The sequence below is a fragment of the Octodon degus genome, unplaced genomic scaffold (genome assembly GCF_000260255.1).
Source record: "Octodon degus isolate 3935 unplaced genomic scaffold, OctDeg1.0 scaffold00001, whole genome shotgun sequence".
Classification (NCBI taxonomy): Eukaryota; Metazoa; Chordata; class Mammalia; order Rodentia; family Octodontidae; genus Octodon; species Octodon degus.
This window is the reverse complement of record NW_004524577.1, coordinates 40,775,164-40,800,732: the sequence shown is the minus strand read 5'-3', so window position 1 is coordinate 40,800,732 and position 25,569 is coordinate 40,775,164. Positions and strand designations below refer to the sequence as shown.

At 44.6% G+C, this 25,569-nt stretch overlaps 1 protein-coding gene across 1 annotated transcript in view; it reads left to right on the top strand.

Annotated features, from left to right (window-relative positions):
• Nucleotides 1-10,697, top strand: part of Itga1 (integrin subunit alpha 1) — a 156,419-nt gene extending 145,722 nt beyond the window's left edge. Inside the window, exons 25-27 of the mRNA XM_023709123.1 lie at nt 410-502; nt 3,169-3,285; nt 9,043-10,697. Coding sequence (XP_023564891.1) covers nt 410-502; nt 3,169-3,285; nt 9,043-9,087 — 255 coding nt within the window. The 3' untranslated portion in view covers nt 9,088-10,697. The remainder of the gene's footprint in view (nt 1-409; nt 503-3,168; nt 3,286-9,042) is intronic.
• Nucleotides 10,698-25,569: the final 14,872 nt, after the last annotated feature.

The following is a 25,569-nucleotide window of genomic DNA, read 5'->3' as shown; positions in this document are numbered from 1 at the left end:
CATATTAAGTTGCTGCTCTTCTACGTTATGCAGTCCTGACTATCGGTACTTTTAGAGCTCGTCATAAATCAGCGCCTTATGGACCTGCTGTAGCCGTCTAGTGCTACGTCCTCCTACATTAGAGGTGTGCAGAACCTGAGGCTTACTTCTCTAAGAAAAAAAATCAAAATAGAAATAATGTGTGAAATCCTTTTCATTCAATGACAAGAATCTAAGTGAAAATCTAGTGTCCCAAGAGGGGAGTGGGTACCTGGTCAGTATTAGATACCGTCAGTTCCATTTGGAACTCAACAAAGCCAGCATTTTTAATCTCAAGAAAAGTTTGTCTCTAGTAACTGTGTTACCCAAACATGGCCAGCTCGCATTTCCATGAGCATAATATGTTATAACAAATCCTATCTGCTTTCAGACTCATTTTTCAAGCTTAAATCTTACTATAAGGGGAGAGCTTCAAAGTGAAAATTCAACACTGATTTTAAGTAGTAGCAACCAAAAAAGAGAGGTAAGTGTACTTCTAAGCTTTGAAAACATTATGTGTTTTATTCCAAATTTTGTGAAATAATTTTTAATAAGTCTTTGCATTCTCGTAAGCTGTGACTGGTACCGCTCTTGGTGAGTGACAGATACTCTTGGTTTTCTACTTCTTTGGCTTCCAATGTGACTTTTATTCTTCTCCCTGTGAAACTAGGAAAATATTCTTCACAATGAACGCAACACATTAAATGCTGTTGCTTCTGTCACAGCAAGTGAGCATTCTCACACTGGGAACGAGCACTTGTAATTTTCCTCCTTAAAAATTGATGATATAAATGCGGCTGGTATCTGTAGGGCAGACCTGGAAAAATGACTGCTTTCCAGAAAGGCCTTTAGGGTACACGGTAATGTGTGTGCAGTTAAAAAAGTTTTCTTCATTTAGTCATTGAGAAATCTGAGGCAAAAATGGGGTGGCAGACCCTACTACGCTATCTAGACTGAGTTCTAAGCAAAAATGCAAATCTGAGGTTTTTACCCTTTAATGTCTATGAAATACGGCCAAGTACTTGTTACAGATGCAGAAACTGCAGCGTGGTCTCCCTTCCTGTCAAGGGAGAATTTAAATGTCCCCTGTGCTGAGCAGCGCTGCAGAAGTCAAGTCCACTCAGGCCCCATTAGGACCTCTCTACCATTCCTGTGTTCTTGCAGAATTCTCTTTCTCAAACTACCCCAATGTCAGAGGTGTCTGGTAAGCATATTCCTTCATAAAAGGAAAAGCGCTTGCATTTTACACTCCCCACTTCATACATGTACTTAGCATGATCAGTGCAGAACGCGAAATCACTCCAGTCCCAGGAAAGTCCACGTTTCACTAGAATTTGAAAAATACATGTATTTATTCTATCAGAAGAAAGTATATTTGATTCCTAAATATGTTATGTTAAAAACTTTAAATTAGCTTTATTTTTGCTAACATGTTAGTTTAAAATTCTCCTGGAGATACTTACCTTACATTTCGTCCTAAAGGGAAACTGTATCTATATTAGTCATTTACCCCAAAGTGCTCATTTTGTAACCACGTGAGCTCTGGGAAGTCGATGATCTTATCTAGACTCCAGCTTGCGTGTTTAAGTTCAGACAAGCAGTTGAAAAGCTTCCGCAGCCTGGAGATAGCTTGGCGGCCTAAGTGCCTGCCTAGGCACACGCAAGGACCGGGGTTCGGTCCCCGGTACCACATGGTGCCAGCCCTGCCCCGGGCACGGGAGCCACCCCTCGAGACTGGACACGGTGGCACACGCCTGTAATCCCAGCGCTGGGGAGGCTGACACAGGGGGATCACTACCAGTCCGAGCTGTGTGGTGAGATACCAAATACATTAAAAATTTAAAAAATAAAAATAAAAAAAGTAAAGAGAAGTTTCCCCAGCCTACTTTATTAGTCTGGTTCCATATTCCGGCATCTCCATCAGCACTGACCGGAAAGATCTGCGGGGTTTTAATTAAGATCTATTATATGCACGTAGGTCCCGATTCAGTTTCCTTTTTTACCCTGGTTTCCTCTCTAGGTTGAGAAAGAGCTGTATTCCACGTTAAGGCGCACCCAGAAACCCGAGCGACTCTTAGCCATCAATATGTGCCCAGACTGGTTCTTCTTGGGTAGCTAAGGGGGGCGCGGAGCAGAGCACCCCTTGGCGCTCGGTGCCTGCCTACGAAGGCTTCGGGAGCGGGGGCCTCGGGGTGTCTGGGGCACTCCAGCCAAGACCCCGGTGCCCGACGGCAGCAGGATGAGCCAGCCGGGGGAGGGGCTTGGCATAAGCGGAGAACACACTGGGGCAGATGCGTAAACGTCGGTGTGCCCCGCATTTGTGCATTTTGTTCGATGAAAGTTATGCATTCCTAGTTAGGATTTTATCATACTAGATTTCCAGGACTAGCCCTGGAACATCTCCGCGGGCTTTTTGTTTTGCGGTGTCCGTTCCTCCAGCCATCCAGCCAGCGCTCTTGTGATGATGCCTTGGTCTCTCAGTAAGCCTCCAAAACATGCAGCTCTTGGGCTTTCCCTGAGTTAGGCAGAAATTCACTTCCACCCCAGAGCATTCTGCTTCGCTGGAGTTCTCTACACATTAAGTTCTGAAAAGTAAAAGTTCTTAGTATTTTCTTGGTGATAACAACTTTGATACAGTTAAGGATTTATAGCAGATGAAGAGCAGTTTTCAGTGTAATTCCATGTTTTCTCTGTCTTTAGGACTGGGATTAAGTACAGCGGCCCCTCCTTATCGCGGGCTTATGCTGCAGACACCCCTGCAATAGGTGGAAATCAGCGAAGTAGTGATGTTATATTTATTTTAGTATTTATATATATTTTAGGGGTTCATAAACCCTTCCTACACTCTTACAAACCTTTCCCACATGTTTAAAAACACTTATAATTTTCTTAACCATTTTCTAAACTCGTAAACCTACATGCATACATATTGTGTACAGTACTGCAAAATCCCGCGATATAGCGAAAAATCTACAATAAATAATTTAGATTAATATTTTTTGAAAACAGCTAAACAGTGAATTCGTGAAAGTCAAACCGCGAAATAGTGAGGGACACTGTTTGGTAGAAAGTTACAGCGTGCAAGAAGCCAGTGTTCCAGGAGTTCCAGTAGGGTCTGCCTGTGCTGATGACTTGTTTCCTGACTTTCAGCTTGCTATTCAAATGTCCAAAGATGGGCTGCCGGGCCGAGTGCCCTTGTGGGTCATCCTCCTGAGCGCCTTCGCTGGGCTGCTGCTTCTAACGCTCCTCATCTTGGCGCTGTGGAAGGTAAGTGCCAGAGCTCTTCTGAGGCATTACAGCCGCCACCAGCAAATTGGCGAAGTCCATCATGACTTACCTGCTGTAAGCAATAAAATAGACGTGGACGTGAGAGCATGAGAAAAAGAATATATTTTAAACATTACGTACAATATGATCCTATCTTTGCAAAAGGGAAAAAATGAGAAAGACACACCCAGAAGTCATGGAGAATCTCTTGAAGTGAGGGTTATAGAGGGTCTTCATATGTCAATAGCATTTGAAATGTAATGACAAGCGTCACTTTTATAAACAGAAAAATGAAAGAAAACTAAATTCCTATGTGAATTTCAAGCCATACAAGCAACAGCTTCACACGTAAGATAAGCATTCCCTAATCATACGTATGTGTTATTGGAAAGCTCGAATACTGGTTCAATGTTAAAAAATAAAAGCAGTATTTTTTGTGCCCGAGTGAAGGGTGATGCATTTACTAATGAGTTGACACAAGGGAGATCGATGTTAGCTTCACAGATCTTTTACTTCCAATTCCTTTATAAGGTCAAGTAGTCATTTATTTTCTGTCTGGTTAATCTGAATATTTATACAAGTGTAGGATTAGGTTGATTTGTGAAAGAATTTTTAAACTCTCAACTATCATTTTCAAACATTCAGGTAAGAGTCACTTTTAGGTTATAGAGAATAAAATCTCACGAAAAAAATACATGTAAAGTTTTTCTGATTAAATATTAAATGTCAGGATGGAGAGATAGCTTGGGGGTCTAAGCACCCGCTTGGCAAATGCAAGGACCCAGGTTCGATCCCAGGTACCACATGCCCTCCAGGCATCGGAACCAGGGTGCACTGTGCTGGCCACCGAAACAGGGTGTGGTGGCACACACCTGTAATCCCAGCAGTGGGGAGGCTGAGACAGGTGGATCGCTATGAGTCTGAGCTGTGTAGTGAGACGCTGTACCAAGTAAATAAATAATTTTTTAAAAAGTCAAGTTGGCCTCTATTCTCACTTATGTTTTACTCAGTGCTTTGCTAAATAATGAAAACACACTCAAAATACAAACTTTAGCTACATATTTATTTTTCTAACACATAAACAAAAAAATTAACCAAATAATGTGTTTCTCTGGTCCTGAATTGCCAGTTGTTGTTACCCCTTCTGACTGCCTAAGTAAGTAGCTTCCTCCTCTGGAGTTCACTGTGAGAGGACAGTGTAAACGAAGCCATGTTGGAGACGTAGCTCAGTGACATTTAATTTAATAAGTAGAATATGTTTTTTTTTTTCTTCCCAACAAAATTCTCAAGATGAAATTCTCCACCAAGTTCAGCGTCCAGTTCTCCCTCTTCACAAGGCCTCAGCACTCCCTCTGTAGTACCTGACTTGGCCACACTGTGGTACCCAAGGCTGGCCGATGCACTGTCGCTGAAACGGCAGGAAGCACCATGAACACAGTGTGTTTCTGATGAGTTCTTTCACTACGGCCTGCTCTTCTGAGCACAGAGTTTTAGGAGGCCTCCAACAAGACTAGGAAAGCCAGAGCTGAGGCTGGATAGGGTTTCTCTGGCCTCAGCCTTCTGTTTAAGACAAACAGGAAGTTTTATTCACCTGTTTTATTTTTATTTTATTTTATTATGTTTAGTCTAAAACAGCATCAATAGTAAACACATTTTTCCACCAGCAGGGGTGTTGTGTTGATACATCCTGCAGCATCTAAGACCATTTTAGGCCCCAACGAAGGTCGTTTAACAGACATCAGGCTGTCCTGAGCAACCTTGAGCGGGTTTAGCAACTTCAGGGGAGCTTAGCGATCAGATCAGAACGGGGGTCCCAGGCGCCTCCTGAGGGGCGCACGCGCAGAAACTGTTCCAAGCGCTCCAGCGGAGCTTTAAGCCTTGCTGCTTCATACTCGTGTTAACCCCGTGAGGGAAACCTCACTTGGAGCCTCATCTATACGCAGGGAAGTAGAGACACAGAAGCCTTCGGTGTTTCCCGGGACTGCGCGGCCTGTAAACTCAGAGCAAAGCTCTGACTCTTGGGCCCCGCTGTCTGCTTGCACCCTGTCGTCTTCCCAAGACCTTTCCAAGCAAGAATCTCACGGTTTACACCCAGGATGTTAACGCGGAAAAGCCAATTAACTCTCTCAAGGTTGCTAGCCAGACAGTGACTGGGTTGAAGCAAAGATTTGTCCCCAGAGCCCATCTATGTGTCCTAGATGGTGAAGTCCCAGAAACAAAACTGCCTGGTTTGGGCATGAGGATCCCTCGCAGTTTGCAGACTTTCAGCGACTCTGTTTTGCTGAAGCGTTAAGCCCTCTGCTCACTTTGCTTTGTAGTTAGATGGAAGCCTTTCTGAAATTGTAGTCCAGCGTGTGGCGGGCCCCAGAGGCTGCCCTTATCCTGGGACGTGGGTGTGCACTTGCTCACCTGGAGCAGGCACTTCTGACAACTGCTTCCTCCCCTCCCTCCTGGGTCCCTCTGCCCTGGCTACTGAGCAGAACAGCACAGTCCAGGACTACGTGTTAAGGACAGGAGAAGTCGTTTTGGAGCAGCAATTCATCTTCAAAAGACACAGCCTTTATGTATCTAAACTCCTAGAGGTACACAGGGCAGAAATTAAATCTTCACAAAGTCTAGCAGCTGATAGGTTGACAAACTGGTCTTGAAATAACGATGCACCCATCAGGCCAACGGAGCCAGTAAGTGGAATGACAGTCCACAAGAACCCCTGGGACAGCAGAACTGGCCTCTAACTTCCTCCACGCGGGTGCCTGCGATTTGGTGGCTATTAATTAACCCTGAGGCTGTGTTTCCAGTCTCAGCCACTTGCCTCTGCTATGACAAGAATGCCAACACCTACAACTTAAAGGGAGGCAAGGTTCATTTCGACTCACAGTTTTCGGTCCTTGGTGGCTGGAGGGCTGTGGGGGGAGGCAGCCCCGGGGTCAGGAGCAGGCAGACACGGGAGGAGCCAAGGATGGGGATGCACCACCCAGGTCATTCCAGGCCCATGTCCACCCAGGACACTTATGCTGGGCTTGTCGCGGGACGAGTGCACTGGAGAGCGTCCACCTCCACGGTCCAATCACTGTCCGCACATCAGAATGTTAGGGCAGTTCCTAACCCTAAAGCAGTACGTTCTCCATGCAGCATAACTCATCAGGAGGAGGGGACAGATGAGTCTGCTCACCCAGTCTCTCACCAGTTTCAGCGTCCCAGTCGGCCGCAGTCCACAAATGCAGTATATTGTGAAAAGCCGCCTTGACAGAGACAGGAAAGTCACTACTACATGCGCCGTTAGAATCGTTCTGTGTCATAATTAGGTGTTTTTAATCCCTGACTGTGTCTAATTTATAGATTAAACCTTATCAACTTTATCATTACTATGTACACACAGGAAAAAATAATGTTTCCAGACACCCGCGGAGTTTCAGAAGGCGTCCTTTGTGGATAGGGAGGGTTGGAATGCCCCACAATTTTGTAGTTCTTTATATATCAGCATGAATTTAGTCCTTCAATATTTATTTCATGTTACATTCTTTTACTACCTATTTTTTGTCATAGGCATTTGAAATAGAAGTATAAAAAGGATCATTAAAGATATAAGAAGATTAAAGCACCTGCTTAGGCAGTCGCAGCGACTGGGGTTTGACCCCCAGCATGTCGTGCCGGCCCCAGTCCCGGGGCGCGCTGAGAGACTGATTGAGACTCAGCATGGTGGTGCAGCTGTAATCCCAGCACTTGGGAGGCTAAAAACGGGAGCATCACTTCAAGTCCAGTCTGCGGTCTAAATTTCATTCTCCTAGTCTCCGCCGTGATCCCCAACTTTCCTTAAGCACTCCATTTTACAGAATTGATTAAGTAGAAGCAGTCAGGTGATAGATGTTCAGTTTGAAAGCAGGCTGCTCAGGGTGTGGAAGCAAAGGAAGGTTAAGCAGAAACTTGACAGAGGCCGGAGAGAAGACCCAAAGCCAGGCAGTGCAAGGCTTCTGTGTGAGCCTCAGTGATTTATTTTCAACCCAGCACCTGCAGGCACAGGTGAAGGAACCCGAGCCGCTCGTGAACATAGAGCTGCTGTGGGTGGCTGAAAGGCGAAGGCTGCGACCTTAACAGAGCTGGTGTGGGGGACAGCCACCCGCTCACTGTTCCTCCGGGCAGTTTCCTGCTGTCAGCTTTTGCTCGTCTCCCACCAAGCACCCCCTGTGTGGCAGAAGACAGGAAGCCCGAGGAGAGCTGTGCCCAACTCGCTTGCCTGAGACCTCATGCTCCTAAAGCCTTCAGATGTGTAATAATTATTTTTAAAGTATATGGTTCCCTCACAGAATTTATATAAATACGATTAAAATCATGAGTTGGTGCTCTATATTCAAATTAAATAATTGCCTTTGCTTGACCCACATTATTTATTTTATTTTCTTTTATTTTTATGTATTTAGTACAGGGTCTACAGGGTCTCGCTACTAGCTTGGACTCGTAGTGATCCTCTTGTTTTCAGCCTCCCAAGTGCTGGGATTACAGGCGTGCACCACCACACCTAGTCTCAATCGAAGTCTTAGCGTACCCCAGGGGCAGGGCCGGCTTGGCACGCTGGGGATCGAACCCTGGTACCTGTGCCTAAGCAGGCACTTTAGTCTGCTGAGCTATCTGGCCAGCCTTTGCTTGACTCATTTTATCCCAGTCTCAAATTTTAAAATATCCACAACTTTAAAAGCTATTTTCCTTAGGGGCTGGGGAGATAGCTCAGTAGAATAAGCACTTGCCTGGCAAGCGCAAGGACCTGAGTTCAATCCTCGGTTCTGCCAAAAAAATAAAATAAAATAAAAGCTACTCCTCTCTGATCTTTCATGTCATTTCATTTCTTTCTTTTCTTTTTTTTTTTTTTTTTTTTTTTTGTGGCAGAACCAGGGATTGAACTCAGGCCCTTATGCTTGCCAGGGAAGCACTTATTCCACTGAGCCATCTGCCCAGCCCCTATTTTCTTTAATAGATATTTAAAATTAGGACATTGCAAAGATACCTTGCAGCCCCACACTAGGTTTGCTAGTTTTCAAAAGGAAATGAATGCAGGATTATAGCTCCTTAGGAGGCCCTGATGACGAGGAATAATGAAGTGTGACTCCCATTCACTCCACTGTGAAGTAATTTTCCTATTTAAATGGGACAATGACTTTCAAGAGGAGCCGAGGAGATGGCTCAGTAGAATAAGCTCTTGCCTGGTAAGCGCAAGGACCTGAGTTCAATTCCTGGTTCCAGAAAAAAAAAAAAAGAAAAGAAAGAAAAAAAGAGGTCCCTTATTCAAGCCTGCAGCAGGTGCTCAAGAGTAGTTGGAGGTCCCTTTACCCCATTTGCCTGGGGATGGCTACTAGACCGCCTGGAAGCTCGAATGACCTCAACTTGTGACCATAGTTATTTGATGAAAATAGCTCTGGAAAAAACCAAAAACATGATGGTACGGTACAGAGGGCTAGCTAACTGCAGCCTGTATGGTTCTCAAAATAATTCCCAGAACCCTCTAAATTAGCTCCGTACAATTAAAGAGAGACATCATATAGTTAAGCATTTAAAGCAGCAAAAATTAAAATAGAAATTCAATAAAGATTATTTTCTAGGCATTTAAAACTAATAAGTCAGTAAAATTTTTTTTTTCAATTACATGAATCAATTATATGCCCAGATTTTCCAACATAGCTTTAAGCTAGATTCTATGCAAAGGGCTTAGTACTTATTCCATAAATTAAAATAATCAAATTTGTGTATTTTGTGTTTTTTCAATAGATTGGATTCTTCAAAAGGCCACTAAAGAAGAAAATGGAAAAATGAAATATTTTGTAAGAGAAAAGAACAACAATTATTCAGTGACCTATCCTCAGGTTTGCCTCAAATATGTGACAAGAAATTTATAATATAATCACAAGCAAGAGGTCACACAATGCAGCGTAATCCATCAAGGATTAATGACTCCATAAATGACACATCAAGCGTGACCCAAAAATAGCACACAAAAGATATATTTTGTAAAACAATGGAAATATTTTAAATAATGACTCATTTTTTGAGTAAATAAAATTACAAAGTGTTTTAAAGAAGAATAATTTATACAAATATGTTTATACCTTCAGTCACCACCCAAAGTACAGTGTTTAAGGAGCACAGAGTTTTATGATCATTGATACATCTAAGTTTGAAATAATATAAATTAAGATTTTTTTCCTGATTCCTGATGGGTGTCCACATTCAGCTTGACCGCATTTGTACCTGCCAAGAACTGCCTGAAGGAGATCGCTTCTCCCAGCTCAGGCGATAATGCTTCTTCTGCTAGAGCCCATGTCTACGTGGTCTGAAAACACCTTTGTGTCGGGCTCTGTAGTTGGGAAGGATTCATGTGTGTGTCCTTTTTCCCAGGTGATTGGAAAATAGTGCAACTGAGCTGATATTCTGTGTAAATTAGAAATCAAGCTGATCATTGCCTAAAAACAAGTGCACTGAATGGATTAATTTAAAATTTTATAGAACATGTTTAATTTTGATATTGAGCTTTAAAACACAAAACTTGTTATGCAGGGAAAAAAAAAAAAACACTTACAGCAGTTCTGTGTAGCAAAGCAGTGATCTACCATGAAAAGCCATGTTGTGAGGCGGGCAAGCCAAAATGGTTTCGGAACAGGACATGTCAGCGTAGGGGGTGACCCTGAAATGCTAAAATCATCTTTGCCAAGCAGCTTGCGGGATGCTACACAAAGGAGTTTTCTGAACTCCTGGTACAGCGTTCGTTCGTTTAAACCCCCAGGCTGTGAGACTATGTTTGTTTTTCATTTTTCAAAAAGAGACTTAATTTTCCAAACACATTTCTTATTTCTAAGAGAGATAGTATTCCGCTTCAGTGTTGCATCTTACCAAGAAATTACTTCAGTACTGAAATAGAGCCCCAGAAATGTTTTTGGAGAATTTTAAGTTTGGAAGCTCAGACCAGCAGGAAGAGGACACACGGCCATGTGCGCTTTCTGGTCCTGGAGGTAGCCCTGGCAGCTGGCTGCTTGGACTCCGCCGCCTGACGAGGTGCCAGGCTGCCCCACTTGCTAGGAAAGTAGCGGTGGACGAGCGTGTGCAGCTGCGTGTGAGCGCTGCCGCCGCCGCTGATGCGTCTCCAACAGCTCCGTTTCCTCACCTCACTTACTATCGCAGCGGGAGAACCGTCGGTGGCTACAAAGTGCGGGCCTTTGCTTTCGTCATGCAAGAGGGAGTGAACAGAGATACCAGATGCTGTGGGCTTAACTTTTTGATACTACCTTTTAAGGAATTACCTTACGTCTCAGAGTCAGCCTACGGGTTGGCTGTCCACCTAAGACCCTGAAGACTAGAAATGTGTCTGGGGGGTGCCAGCATCACCAGGATTGGAAAAGAAGGATAAATCTTTCGAGAGCTTGACTGTCCTTGGCTGCTTGTCATTGTTCTGTAATAATTTGCTTTCAGAATCTCAATCTCTCTCTCTCCCTTCCTCCCTCCCTCCCCCTCTCCCTTCCTCCCTCCCTCCCCCTCTCCCCTCTCCATCCCTCCTCCCTCTCCTTCCCCCCTTCCTTTTTTCCTCCCTCCTTCCCTTTCTTCCTACCTCCCTCCTTCCCTTCCTCCCCCTCTTTCTCCCTCCCTCTTTCCCTTTCTCCCTCCCTCCTCCCTTCCCTAGTGATCACCTGCTCATCCTGGCTCTGTGTGGAACACCTTCCTTCCTAGCTAAATCAGACAGATAAACTTAAATCCGTATTTCTAGGTGTGACTGCAAGATGAAGCGTTCATCAAACCCTACATGTGTATATTTAAACAAAGTGCATCCTTAAGCCAAGGGGGGGGGGGAAGAAGGATACTTGGACATTTTTAGGAAAGGAGGAGCCTCTCAGGCAGATCAGCTGGCTCCTGTGGCATTTGCTCAAAGCCGTTTCTAGCACAAACTATTCCTGGTTATTAGCAGAATACACAGCGGAGCTGAGACCCCATTTCTCCAGCACCCTAATGTGTGGAGGCCCGTGTGCACGCGTGCACATGCACCTGCAGATTGCATACAGAGGGCCTAGATAGCGCCGAGTGAAATCAACACAAAAAGTGTCATCAGGGAAGTGTGCTTCCTTCATTCCTTCACTTTCAGAAAGTACTCGTTTTTCATCTATACTTGAGCTTAGCCAATATTTCTGCCAAAGACAAATGTAGAGGTTTTGCTTTTAAAAATAAAAACAAAGGTTCCAAATTAGGCTTGTACAAATGTCCTATACCATATTTATAATCAGGAAACATGCTGAATTCCAGTGTTTTATTTTTTAAAACTTAACAAAAAAGTGGCCAGTATTTACTTTTTTAAAGATTTTTTTTTGCTTTATTTTATTGGTACATTTCAGATATACATAGTGATAAAATGCATCACCTGTCACTTGTACCTAAACGTGCTACATCCTGCTGCTTTTTCCCGTTCCCCTCTCCTGCCTTTCATGGGTGGTGGTTAACATTATTTGTGAAATTTGGGGCTACATTAAATTCCCAAAGACTGTTTTTCTTTGCCTCTGATAGATTTTTGTGACTGTTGGCTTCTGTTATGGACATTGCAATGCCTTTTCTGACCAAAGTTGCCATATTTACCAATGCTGGTAAATTATTTACTATCTTATTCACTAAGAAGAAAAAATATTTGATTTGATTGTTTACCAACTTCCAGATTTAAATATTCTCTCCAGACTCATTTTCAGGCTACCAACATGAGAAGCCTAAGCAACATTTTAAATTCCTGGAAATGTGTCCGCCAGTCCTTCTGAACTAGCATAAACCGGTTTAGCACACCCCTGAAAGAACTCATGTGATGGACAGGCAGGTAGGTAGATAGACAGATTGACAGGCAGACACACAGACGTGTGCAAACCCCAATACACGCTGTATGATCGCGTTGCAAACTATGCTAGCATGCCGAGTGCCTTCAGCCAGTGACACAGTGCTGTCTAATCTCCCCTTCCTCAGTGTCGGCTTCTTACAACTGTAATGGTCTCCCTGATACTAACAAAGTGATAAGAACCAGCAGGCAAGGAGAGGAGAGAGTTGAAAGGGAGCTGCCAGGCAGCGCGACCCACGGTGGCGCTCGGATCTGCGCAGGGGCCACGGAGCATCGGTCTCACCCTCCCCGGGAATCCACAGCCCAGCCAGCAACTTGAGGGCAGGTGTCCCTTCATAAGTAGCTTAACTTTCTTGATAAAATTTGGACTTCCATGATGGAACGACCCCAGTGTTTTCCTCTGAGCTCTAGCCTTAGGGCCAGCTGTGTTCCTGAACCCTTGCTGTGCTGTGAGTGTGCTTGAGACGAGGCTGCGGAAGGTGACACTTGCCCAAAATGTGACGCATTCGTCAACTAGGATAGAGCTACCTACAAGTGCGTGTGCAGTCACGTGCACGTATTTACATATGTAAATGTCCGCTTTCCCTTTTCCAAAACGAAGACCAAAGCTCAATTAGGAAACAGAAATATTTGCACCAAAAGAAAAAGCGCTTGGTTGGAGGAGGAGCGCCATCAGCGCCACGCGGGGACCCGGGTCTGGGGTGGGGCCGCCGCTTCCGCTGGGCGCTTTCCACGGCAGCGTCCTGGCCGCAGACCCACGTGCATTTCCTACCTCGGCCTGCCAAGGCCAAGCGATCTAGAAGGACTGCGCCCAGATCCTGAGCCACGCGCCCGGTGCAGGCCTATCACCGTCCCAGCAAAGGGGCTTCTGCAAGGAAATGGCTAAAAGCATCCTCGACACACTCCTCTCCATCTCTCACCCGCCTAAGCCCCTCTGTCTCCCGGGGTCTGATCTTCAGCACGAAACCAGGCAGGGGCGGGGGACACAGGCTGCAAAGGTTTGCTGTGACCCAGTGGAAGCGCTGGTGCACAACACTGTTGTGCGGACCGAGACAAATAGAGTTAGGCCGCACATTGTAACCCAGGGAACAATCACGGCCTTTTGTCCTCATCTATAAATTTACCTTACATTTGGAAATGCAAGCAACTTAGCTCTTTTACTATCAACCTTGCGTTTAGGAAATCCAGATACCAGCCTTTACCCGCCAGCCTTGAGGAGGAGGCCGTAGCGACGCCCGCATTGCGTCCTCCGTCCCAGCCTGGCTGTGGGGTGCAGCACTGGGCGCCCGGGAGTGCGCTGCTAACTGGGGAGAACGCATCTTTCTGCCTTTCCAACGCCCCCGTGTTCCGCTCCGGAACCCGCCACTGTTCCCCTGCAGATGAGTGGCTGCTTTCTGACGCCTTGACTTGAGAACTGCTCATTTTATTTCTGTTGTTTTATACAAAGATCTTTCCCCTGTGGTTCATGAATTTAAGACTTCACCCAACGCTTCCTTAGCTTCCCTCTTGCCGCACGTGGGAGGATTCCAGGCTTCCAGGCTTGGAGGACGCGGGAGGCGCCAGGAGCCTCTGCCCTCGGCCTCCAGCTGGCCTCTTCTCTTCTCAGCCCACCCCGACTGCTCGATTCCAGCTTCCTCAGCAGGTCGTTCCGTGCCTGCATCCCGTGCAGGGCCTTGGTCTATGAACAGAGACTCAGAAATTCTTATGTCGCAGCACAGCAATTTGAGCACTAAACTAGGAGCCAGAGCTTCAATTTTATTTAATTTTACCTTATTTCTAGTAACATTTTTATTAAAAAGCAAAACCAGTAAGCTTGGAATTTTCTAAGCTGTGCTGTCGCAGCTGGAGACTCAGTGTCTCATTTCAGTGTGATTTATGCCCATACACTAATGACACGAACCTTTTAAACTCAGTCCTCAGGTGATACCAGCGAGCGTCCAGTTGTGCTCTTCAACAATTCCATATTGTCCTTACCCTTTCCCGCCACTGGTGAAGAGGTGGAGAGGGATTAAATGGGAGAAAGGTGGAAAAACATGCTATAGCGAAAGAAAAAGTGCCTGGTGTCCCTGGTGACGGGTGGCAATCTTTCTGTCCTGTTTCATAGCACCTTGAGCCCCAAGAGATGGAAAAGACACAGCAGTGGGCATGCACATGAAACTGTCCTATCTTTTCTGTCTACACCCTTCCCCTCGAAACTTCCACACGCTTCCCTGAGGCCACATGTAAACCAGCCACCACACCAGCGCACCAGCTGTGCACAAGTGAAGATGCTGGGAAAATAAAAACAAAAGGCAATTACCGGATGTGAACCAGGGCTAATATCTGAAGTGTAACCCTCCTGGAGCTCAAGGAAAAACAATCATTCGAAGTTCTGGTTTTCACTCTCTTCTGCCCTTTCTGGGATGCAACAGGAGCTCCAAGTTGCCCCTCAGAAGCGTCAGTCCTGTGGACAGTCCATTGGGTGCTGCTACTGTGAGTCTATGAAATTGTTCATAGACAGTGTAAGCGATCATATCCAATTTATTCCATTATTATATCCAATTTATTTAAAGAATAGCACCTAATGCATAACTACTGCCCTGAAACAACTGTCACCCACACACGCTTCCAATAAAACTCTTCTGCGTGGCCTAAGTAAAGTATATTGCAGTACTCTTTAAAAATGTTTACCTCAGACTAAACTCATTAAAATGAATAATTTAAGGGTATGTGCAGTCCCAGAAGACTTGTCGGATAGATTCATTAGAAGAAAACGTTCGAGAACGAAGAAGCACAATCTTTGTTGATCTACTGATTTATTACATGCCTAATTCAAACCCATTTTTAAAAGAAAATAGTTATCAAGTAAAGTCACTTAAGCTGATATAATTAGAAATAGCTGAGAGAGCAAAAGAAGGCTCCGAATGTCCTGTGTGGTGTATCCTGCACACTGACTTGAGGTCAGCGACTGGGTATTTTTGTATAATTCTATCTTATCTTGTGCATCAGCTGTGTATTTTATATCAAGATGAATAAGCATCCTGCTTTATATGTTGAATAAAAAAATGACTCAGAAATGTGACTGCTGTGTTGTCAAGTATATAAGTTTGCCCAAAATGAATGTGGCTTCTTCGAAATCCCCAACTTTTTTTTTAGCTGTTTAGTGCTTTTTCACCTTAATGCTCTAAGGAGAACTCAAAGGAGCACATTAAGTCTGTCTGCAGCATTTCCTATGCAAGAAGCAGCTGTGAGCCTGGTCTCTTGCAGATGCGACAAAAACCACAGGATCTATGCTACTACGTATCTTTTAATGAGATGTTTTAATAATAAATTGTCTGGTGTGTAACAATAGCTACTAGACCGCGGAGGACAGAGAAAGAAAGCCCAGCTCCAATCACCTTCTCCCACTGCACGCTCCTAACTTTTGTGGCCTCAAAGGACAAAGGGCTTTCGCAGCAGCTGCAGCAGCCTCAAGCAGTTCTACAGCTGTGGCCACCAGCTGTGCGGCCCCGAATCCCGAATCCCGTGTAGTTCTGTTGCTATCTATCTGGAGGTAATGGACAGGCCCACAGCAAGAGGCCCCAAGATCCCAAGACTACGCCTTTAAATGCAGCCCAGGGCCCTGATTATTCTCCCTGTCCTTCTGACCCAACACCTACAGCAGGTCTACAACTCTCTCATTGGCTCAATTAATTTGCTTAAATGGTTCACAGAACTCAGAAGAAATTCTTTACCTCAATTGGTTTTTTTTATATGGGTATTACAAAAGGTACAGACAAGAAATGCACAATGCGTGGGGTGGAAGAAGGGGCCTGGAGGTTCCACACACTCCTGGGAACCCCTACATGATGGGCTCTCTGGAAGCTCTCTGAATGAGAACCCTGTTCTTTTGGGTTATGGGGAGACTTCCCTGCCTCTGCCTTGTTGCCACTGTACCAAGTGGGGAAGCTACAAGACCTGTCCAGACGTCTCACCATTCCACCCTTCCCAGAATGGATCAGGCCCTGTGAAACAGGGACTGTCTCAGGACCTACTGCCAGCCAAACTGGATCAGAGGATTGCTTGATGGGCAGCTTCAAGACAGGTTCAAAGACCCAAAAGGCATCTGGGGGGGGGGGTGCAAGAAAATTACTATTTTTTGTTTGTTTTTGTATTTTAGGGAAGGGTTAACAGGGTGTTCAGGGTCTCACTACTAGATCAGACTCAGTGATCCACCTGTTTACAGCCTCCCAGGAGCTGGGATTATAGGTTTGTGCCACCACACCCAGTCTCAATTGCCATCTCAGCATGCCCTGGGGACGGGGCCAGCACAGCAGGCCTGGGGATCAAACCTCTGGCCCCTGTGCCTGCTTGTAGGCACTTTAGTCTGCTGACCTATTTGGCTGGCCCCCAAGAAAATTGTGTTACCCACCAATGTTTATTATCCGTTGTGCTTCTGTGTAGGTATAATACTAGGGATTGAACCTGGGGCTTTCACACTGAGCTACATCCTCAGACCATTTTTTATTTCAAGCCTTATTTCTCAGAAATCAATGACAGGCACATCATTGGCACCTTATCTTTTGTTGTGTCATTGTTCATTCTACTTACAAAATTAAAATATCTAGAGGGATAGTCAGCCAACAAAAGTTATCCTTAAGAAAGGTGGAAATTGGGCTGGCAAGACAGCTCAGAGGACTAAAGTACCTGCTTAGGCAAGCTTAGGCAAGCACAGGGACTGCGGTCCACGGTTCGATCCCTAGTAACACATGCTGCACCAGCCCCACTCCCAGGATGGGCTGAGCAGGCCATAGAGTCGGGGCGTGCTGGTGCACACCTGGGGAGTAATCCCAGCACTGGGAGGCTGAGAGCAGGAGGATCACCACGATCCGAGCTGGGTCATGACCCTGCAACAACCAAATATATTAATAATAGTTGTTTAAAAAACTGAAAGTGATCTCTCTTTTCTTTAAAATATTTTAAAGCAGTTGTATTAAAATAAGTATTTTTAAATCTGGATAAAATCATTTGGGGTAAAAGGAAGATAAATGCATATGTAAAAATGGAAAACACGATGAATAATTTCAAAGCAATCGTCACACAGATACCAGAAATTACATGTTTGAGATCTCAAAGAGCATGATGCTCTGTACTTTTTAAAACATTGATTTCCCTTTAGCATCAGTGGGACACCAGTAATCAGACACCTTTCCTTGCTTCAGGGTTGACCATAAGCAAGAACATTGCCCGCCCACCCCCACTCCCCCTCTGCAGCAGCAAGCACTACATACGTAGACACGCCACATTCCCTCCTCTACTTGCCTACTTCTTCAAGAATGGTGGATGCCAGGGGTGTCGCTCAGTGGCACAGCACTGCCTGGCAAGTGCAGGGTCCTGAGCTCAGTTCCCAGTCCAAAAAAAAAGAAAAAAAAAAGACAAGATGAACAAATCAAGTTGGACATAGAACAAAGAGAGGAGAAAATAAAAAGATAGGGAACATAATCACAGTAATAATAGCAAAAGCATCCTCGTCGATCATGCAAAATCTACCAAGTTATTAATAATCCTAGAGAAAGAAAGAATTTTCTAGAAATAGAAGGGTTGACATCATGAAACTATAACAACAAAAAATAAGACAATGAAAGAAGGAAAGAGGAATAAAGGAGATTGCAGACATATAGAGCATAACTAGCAGCATGGCAAATATAACTGACCACAGCAATAACTGCATTAAAATGAGCATTCTACGGGCCAGGGGTATAGCTCTGCGGCTTAAGCACCTGCCTGGCAAGCTCAAGGTCCTAGTTCAATCCCTAGCACCAAAAATAAATAAATAAGAGCCCAGCCCAGGCCCGGCGAGTGTGTCAGAGAGCTTCCAGCTTCCCTGCGCCCATGGGACCTCTTCAGACCAAAACTCAGGAACGCCATGTGAGTGAAACCCTCTACTTCACCCTTGGAGCCCTCCATCCCTCCGGAGCCCCCATCCCCAAGCCCGCCCAGTGAGTGAGAACTTCTGTGACTCTCTCGGGACCCCCCAGATCCAGCCCAGGCCAGGTCAGGCTAGTGTGTGGTAGAGCTTCACACCCCCAGGGGCACAACAGAGGGGCACCACATGTTCACTGTTGTGCCAGAAGGGCACAACAGGTTCACTTCCAAGGGCTGCAGCAGGAAGGAGCTGAACACAACAGCTAGACCCAAACCAGGCAAAACTGGATAAACTCAAACTTAATAGATCTGCACCCAAATTTCAGTAGGTGCTAAGGTTATAACTGCACCAAAGCTCTAAACCAAAGGTCAGAGTTCAGTGCTATATGAAATGACAAAGACAAGGAGCAAAATGCAATCTCAGGCCTCAAGCCCTTCGAGAACAAGTGCAAAAGACACTAGCTCAGCTGAAATGTATGAATTAACAGCATCGGAAGTAAAGAAACAACAGCAGAAGCTATAGAGGAACTCAGAGAAGAATCAATTTCTGAAATAAAAAAAGAAATCTCTGAATTCACAGCATCTGAAGTAAAGAATCAAATACAGAAACATATGGGGGAAGCTCAATGCTCAACCAAAAATAAATAAATAAATAAATAAACAAACAAACAATAAAATGAGTGCTGGGAACATACCCAACTCAAAAAGTAGAGATTTATAAACTGATAAGAAAATAAACCACTGTGCCTACTCAAAGAGATCAACTTTGGATTCAAAGGTATAAATTCTTTAGAGGAAATGATGGAAAGCCCATACACCCTTAAAACTGCAAACCATAAAAGAACTTAAGTGACATATTAACTTTAAAATGCGTGCAGCTGCAGACGTGTGAAGAATCTCAGTCTCGGGAGAGAAACAGAGTGCTGCATGTCCAGCTAACTGGCTGGAAATGTTAGAGTTCTGCTTGGGTTAACTTTGATGTTTTGCAGAATTTCCAAGACTCCTCAGCACCTGAAATAAAACTTGAATCGGGGCAGAATCCGCGGAGTCATGCTGCTCTGAAACTTGGGTCCTAGGCTGATGTTTAGGACACATAAGTGGCAAGGGCTCTGGTCACAGTGGCCCAGTTCTAACCCCAGTGACAGAAAAGTGGGGGTGGAGTGCGTTTGTCCTGGCTGCACTGGCTTCAGTTAATGGAAGCGTGGTTAGAACGGGGAGGGCTGCTCTTCAGTTTCTACTGTGGCCGGCTACTTCACTGACTGCAGCTTTCAGCTGAGGGTCTGGGCTGCAAGTTCCCTTAGAATAGCATCCCAAGTGCCGCAATGCAAGCGTCTGCACCTGGTGAACAGAAGCTAGTACCCGGAGTTAAGCATCAAGCAGTGCTTGGCACTTAGTAGAGCTGCCGGAGGCTCAAACTGTCCACAATAAAATGCCCATGTAAGGACCACTGTTAATTTTTTATTCATGTTTTGAAATTCTGTACCAATTTTATTGTTCTATGTTTCTTTGTTTTGGGCTTTGTTCTTATTTGTTTTTGGTTTTTCCCTCATGCAAATAAATTTTTGTAAAAAAACAAAACTTCCGGGGGCCACTTCTTGAGCTCTTCATGCTGAAGTTCTGCTTGTCTCACCTCCACCACTTCCAGGTTTTTCTTTTGCGTCTCCCTCAAGCACAGGCCGTCAATCCTGTTCACACACTTTTTAGACACTTGTTTCACTCCTACTCACCCACATACTTCACCACTAAAAAGCAGGTCATTTTATAAGGATCCTAATTAGTGTATAGTTTGACAAATATCAGTTTTTCCACCCTCTACAGTGAACCACTAAGTAAGATGTCACACAGAATAGAGTCTGATGTTGCAAGCATCTCATTGGAAATTTTTAAACATCTCCATTCACTGCTGCGTACTGCAGCTGCTTTTCAACAGAACATGTCCTTCTGCGGCAGGTGCCTAATCTATATGTGAGCAAACATGTAAATGAAGAATATTTGCTTAAATGGAGAATACTTTGTGTTCTCAATAAAGGGCATGCAATCTAGAAAATGTGACTCAATGACACAGTGAAATCATATACTTTTCAACAAAAACTCTGAGGACCAGTGCAGTTTTCCATTTTTCTGTGGAGAAAGGAAAAAAAAAAATAATAAGGCATTGACTACCTCCCCTGTGCCAGACGTGCCTTTATTCATAGCCACAACACTGAGTGATGATGTTGCTATTATTTTGAAGATGTAACTAAAAATCAAGAACCTAAGAGAGTAGTTCAAGGTTATAAAACTTGGGAGTGATAATGTTGAAATAAAAACCAACATCAGTCTGATTCCAAAGATATTCTCCTTAATGACAGTGATTTTTTTTTTTTCCAGAACTGGGAATTGAACTCAGGCCCTTGCGCTTGCCAGGGAAGTGTTTATTCCACTGAGCCATCTCCCCAGCCCCATGACAATTAATTGAAGGGATGGAACTTACAGGGTGGAAGTTGGGTCACTGGCAGGGTGACCATAAGGGAAGATTGGAGCCCTGCGGCCTTTCCCTCCCTCCCTCCCTCTCTTTTCCTCCCTCTTTTCCAGCCACCAGGAGGCAAGCAGGTCTTCACCACCACCTTGTCCACCCTCTCACTGCAGGCCCTAGGCAATGGGGCAAGCGACCGTGGGCAGCTGAGTCCCAAGACAGCTCTTCTCCTTTTGAGCTGAGTATCTCAGACATTTTGCCAGTGATGGAACACTGACACTCAGTACTGCACCTGAAAACTAGGAAGCAGTCGCTGTTCCTTCAAACAGGTATCAAATGATTATTTTTAATCATAAGAAAATTATTTTGTGACAATTCTTTGGAAAAGGTTTCCTGTAGAGCACTGGATTGTACAGTAAGAACGTCAATGCCTAAGTTTAGGCGTTCTCTTTCTCAAGGAGTCCTCCTGCGTGGTACCCTACCCTTTCTCCCTCCCCTGAATTCCCGTGGTAGCTAGCGTCTACCCCATCCTTACGGCGTCACAAGGCACTTTGGTTGTGCACACATGCATCCCCATGGGCAGACCCCTTCAAGCTAAAACTGGTCTTCTATTAACACTACAAACTTTGTTAGAGGGTCAATAATCTGTAACCCACAATCTCTCCACTTCTGACCCTTAAAAATAACTTTCACTACTTTTTGGAAATACACCAAAGGGCACTTCTCACACTCATAAACACAGCTTTTCACTTATAAGAAAATGAGACCTACCATTCTCCATCTTCACCTCTCTTCAAGGTAGTGTCTTCAAAGATCCCATGCCGTCTTCCTCTTAACTAGGCATGAAAATACTATCCTTCATTCTCTGCAGCAATCTGCTACCTTAGCACCTTTACTCCTTACAAAATGAAGCAAAACCACCACCACCACCACCAGTCATCATATTTATTTCCAGGCCATCAAGGTAGCCTCTCTTTTCAGATGCAAGGTCATTGTTTTATTTATCTTCTCCATTAGGGCAAGGTCTTCCGTGAGGCCTCTCCAATCTGAACACAAATTGATGGCAGGGAAATTCTTCTACCAATTCTCCAGCCCAGGCCACATCACGCCTGCTGTCACCCCACAAGGGGGTGGGTCGCCAGTTTTCTTAGGGCAGGGCATATTGCACGTGTGCTGCACCCTCACTCTACTTCCTGCGCAGCAGAACCCACAGATGCATGCAGAGCTGAATGCAACAAAGCCAACTAAATGTGAAGAAAAGACAACCCCCTCATGCACCGACTTCATAAGTGAGCCAAAAGCAGAACTAAGACTGAGGCCGTGTCTCCCCAGCCAATATCGCTTGGGTTGCACTTGATGGTACTGTAGGGAGGGCGCTGTGGGCTGCTGGAAATAATAGGATTGCGTCAGAGCCGCAGGAATGCACAGCTCCCTGGGGAGACGTGTGTTGCATGTTCAGTATTATTTTCACTGAGTATAACATTCTCCTTAACAATTTGTAGCCAAGGCAGGCAAATATGGTCAGATAAATTGAAAATACCTTTAAAATGCCTGATGAAATATGAAGAATGAGTCTCACTTCTTTCCTTTTCTAGACATTTGTGGCTTTCTTATCGACATTTCGTTTCCTCAGATTGCATCTAAAGCCCATGCTTACCGCAGCCCTTTCCTCAGAGATACTGCTGCAGCCCGGAATGCACTTCATGCTTGGCCCTTTTTAAAGGCTTTTTCATTCTAATTTGAATTTTTCATATTCTATAATTATGAGTACTGAGGTATAACTTATCTAAGCAAAATTTACCTTTTTAAAAGTCATCAGATGTTTTGAACAATATGCATAGACAGGACAACATCACAATCAGAGTAGCTTCCTATTCCCCACGCCTCCTCAGGCCCTAGCTCAAATCCATCCCTCTTCTCTAGGCTCTGCAGTTGATATGATTTTTCTTCCTTTAGTTTTGCCTTTTCTTTTCTTTCTTTCCTTTTTTAAAATTTTTTTTGGCAGAACTGGGGATTGAACTCAAGCCCTTGTGCTTGCCAGGGAAGCGCTTATTCTACTGAGCCATCTCCCCGGCCCAGTTTTGCCTTTTCTAATGTGTCATACTGATGAATCTATGAAGTCATAAGTCATAAAGTCATAATATATTTTGTTTCTGTCATTTTCACATGTAGTTATAGTCCATGATATTGTAGAATAAACAACTGATAAAGTTGTTTATTCCTTTTTAATGCTTCATTGTATAGATTTATTTTCTGGTGACATTAATTTGTTTTCCTGGGTCATACACTGGTGTGTACAATGGGCTGGAAAGAATTTTGTTTTGTCCTAGTTGGGAGGGATTTTGTTATGTCACACATTTGAAGACTCATGGACTTTTTAAACCATATATTTCCTAGCAGACAGTACGGGCTCAGAGAGAGACTCAGGCAAAGATGTAGCCAAATCCTGTGTGCTGCACACAGTGCTCGTGTGGATCTTTTCCCTGTAAAGTCACTGTGACCTGCACCCAGGCACTGCTGGGGTGGGGCCGTGCTCACGTCTGGCTCCTACTCCTACAGTGGAACTCACAGTATGGAGCTCATGAAGTTGTTGTAGAATAAAGCAAGTTTACAAAGAGTAATAGACATGGCCTTTGTGGTTAGCCAGTAGCTGTCTCACTGCTTGTCCTCAACTCCTTATCCAGAACACTCTCGTTGGTAAGTGTACGGTGTTCTGTTTTGTTTTGTTAATTTTGCTTTGTTCAGGATAGAGTTTCACCCTGTAGCCCAGGCTGGCTTTGAACTCAGTTATCCTTTTGCCTCAGCCTCCTGAGTGCTGGGGTTATACACATGCACCACCACACCCCTCTTGGTAAATGTAGTTTTTAAACTTCTACAGTCATTTCAAAAACAAGAAAGTCATTTTCCTTTATTTATTATTATTATTTTGTATTTTTTAGGGAAGGGCCTACAGGGTGTTCAGGGTCTCACTACTAGATTGGACTCAGTGATTCTCCTGTTTACAGCTTCCCAAGAGCTGGGATTACAGGTGCGCGCCACCACGCCCAGTCTCAACTGCCATCTCAGGGCGCCCTGGGGGTAGGGCCGGCACAGCAGGCCCAGGGATGAAATGCCCAGCCCCTGCCCCTGCTTGCAGGTGCTTTAATCTGCTGAGCTATTTGGCTGGCCCACATTTTCTTTTAGACTACTAATGTATTACTACTGTTGCTTAAGTAGTTTTGACTGATTTTCATAACTCCCACTGTAGTGGACATTAACAAATATTACCAATCTTTGAGCTAGCAATAGACTCTTGCCAGAGGTTATAGTAAGTACCTCTACATGGCAAATCAGTTTCTGTTTAGGTTCCGATTCAACTGCGTGTCAGCTATAGAAATCACTCAAGAAACTGGGTGATCTGACATTGTGATTGGCAGAAATTCTTGCCCCCTTTCTGCACTTTCACTCCCGTGTTTATCCCCCTAACATGCAACCCAAAGACTGTAGATTTCAGAAAACCCTGCTGCTTTTGCAAATAATAAAAGCCAATAAGAGAGGCCTATCAGGAAGCTCAGCTTCGGAGATCAGGAAATAGACTCTAAACGGAGTGCAGAGCAGCTCACGTGCAGTGAGACAGATCAGTCAGACCTGAGTGGGGCTTGGAGTCCCCGCCTGAGCTGGGCAGCAGGTAGACAGTAATATTAAGATAAAATTTATCTGGCTTAAGCCCGATGCAGAGAGGTGAGGGTACCAGGTCCAATCTTTCCTTCTGAGCTTCCAGGGGCTACTAGCATGAAAAGCTCACGCCAATCATTTGGCTGTAATGCTGCATGCCAGCCTGGTTTTCTTTCTCAGAGTGCTGCACTGTGGCCCTGGCTTTCAACCCACGCGGCACAGCCTGGCACCCAGGCCGCTGCTCTCTCCTGATCTCAGGGTTGATCACTTGCACCTGCTCAGTGGCTTCTAATTTGCATTCAGTCTCTCCTCTGGTTCATAATCTAGTAATATGCCTGCTGAAATGAAGAAATTATCTTCCATCCCATTCATGATACAGTTTGGCCAAAATGTGGCACTCTCGGTCACCTTTTTACCTCAATGTGTTTACCATTTTTATCACTTTTTACTATTTATGTAATAATTCTTTTAGCTGAGTCCTATTTATCCCCCTAGGATTTAGAGCTGTTACCATGCTTTACTCAAGTTAATCTTTCCCTCTGAAAATTCTTGTGTTCCCAGAACCCTTATTTTACACCATGAGGATCTCCTGTGTGTTTCACCAATCAAATACATGTGGATCTGCTGGGCTAGCTCAGCGGACCTGAAGATGGTCCAACTTGTGTTGTTAGTTTATGACTTAGCTACGTTCTTACTGCTGGCACAAAATCCCCAACATCGACAGTTAAAGGAGGAAAGGTTTCCTTCAGTCCACAGTTGGTTGGTTGTGAGGCAGGGCAGCAAGCCAGAGAGGCACGGCAGAGGAGAGACAGTCAGGGCGTGGCAGGCAGGGGGGAGCCGGGCGCAAGCCTTCCTTTCCCTTTGTAGTCTTTTTAGGCTAAAAGCCATTGGTTGGTGCCACCTGCAGAAAGGGTAGGCCTTCCCACTTTCCACACTCAGTGCTATGGTAAACCAGTTAGTGAATTAACCTAGTTATCACACACCAATAATCCAGTATCACACACCCATGGTGCAGCTATCTTCCAAAAGCTTTGTTCATAGGTGCCAGAGGCCTTGGGGGGACATCTAGGTGTCAATCACAACAGCTTTCTTCTTGTGAATTCTTCCTCCAGCTACACAAGCAAACATGCATGCATGCATATGCTCAGACACACGTACACAGTCCAATTGTGTATAAATTTTAAGGAAAGTTTTATTATATAAAATGGGCTCGAAGTATAACTATAAAATGTCAAAAGTTATCAAGTTGTGAAATTTAGATATATACAGTTTATTACACACACACACACACACATACACACACACACACACCTATGTTATAAAAATATAGTCACTTACTATTGAGAAAGTAGGCAGAGAGCTTGACTCCAGGCTGGAGTCGAGACTTAGTCATTTATGTCTCCTGGACTTAGGTAGTTGGGGAAGGAGAAAGTGGAGGATGCAGGAG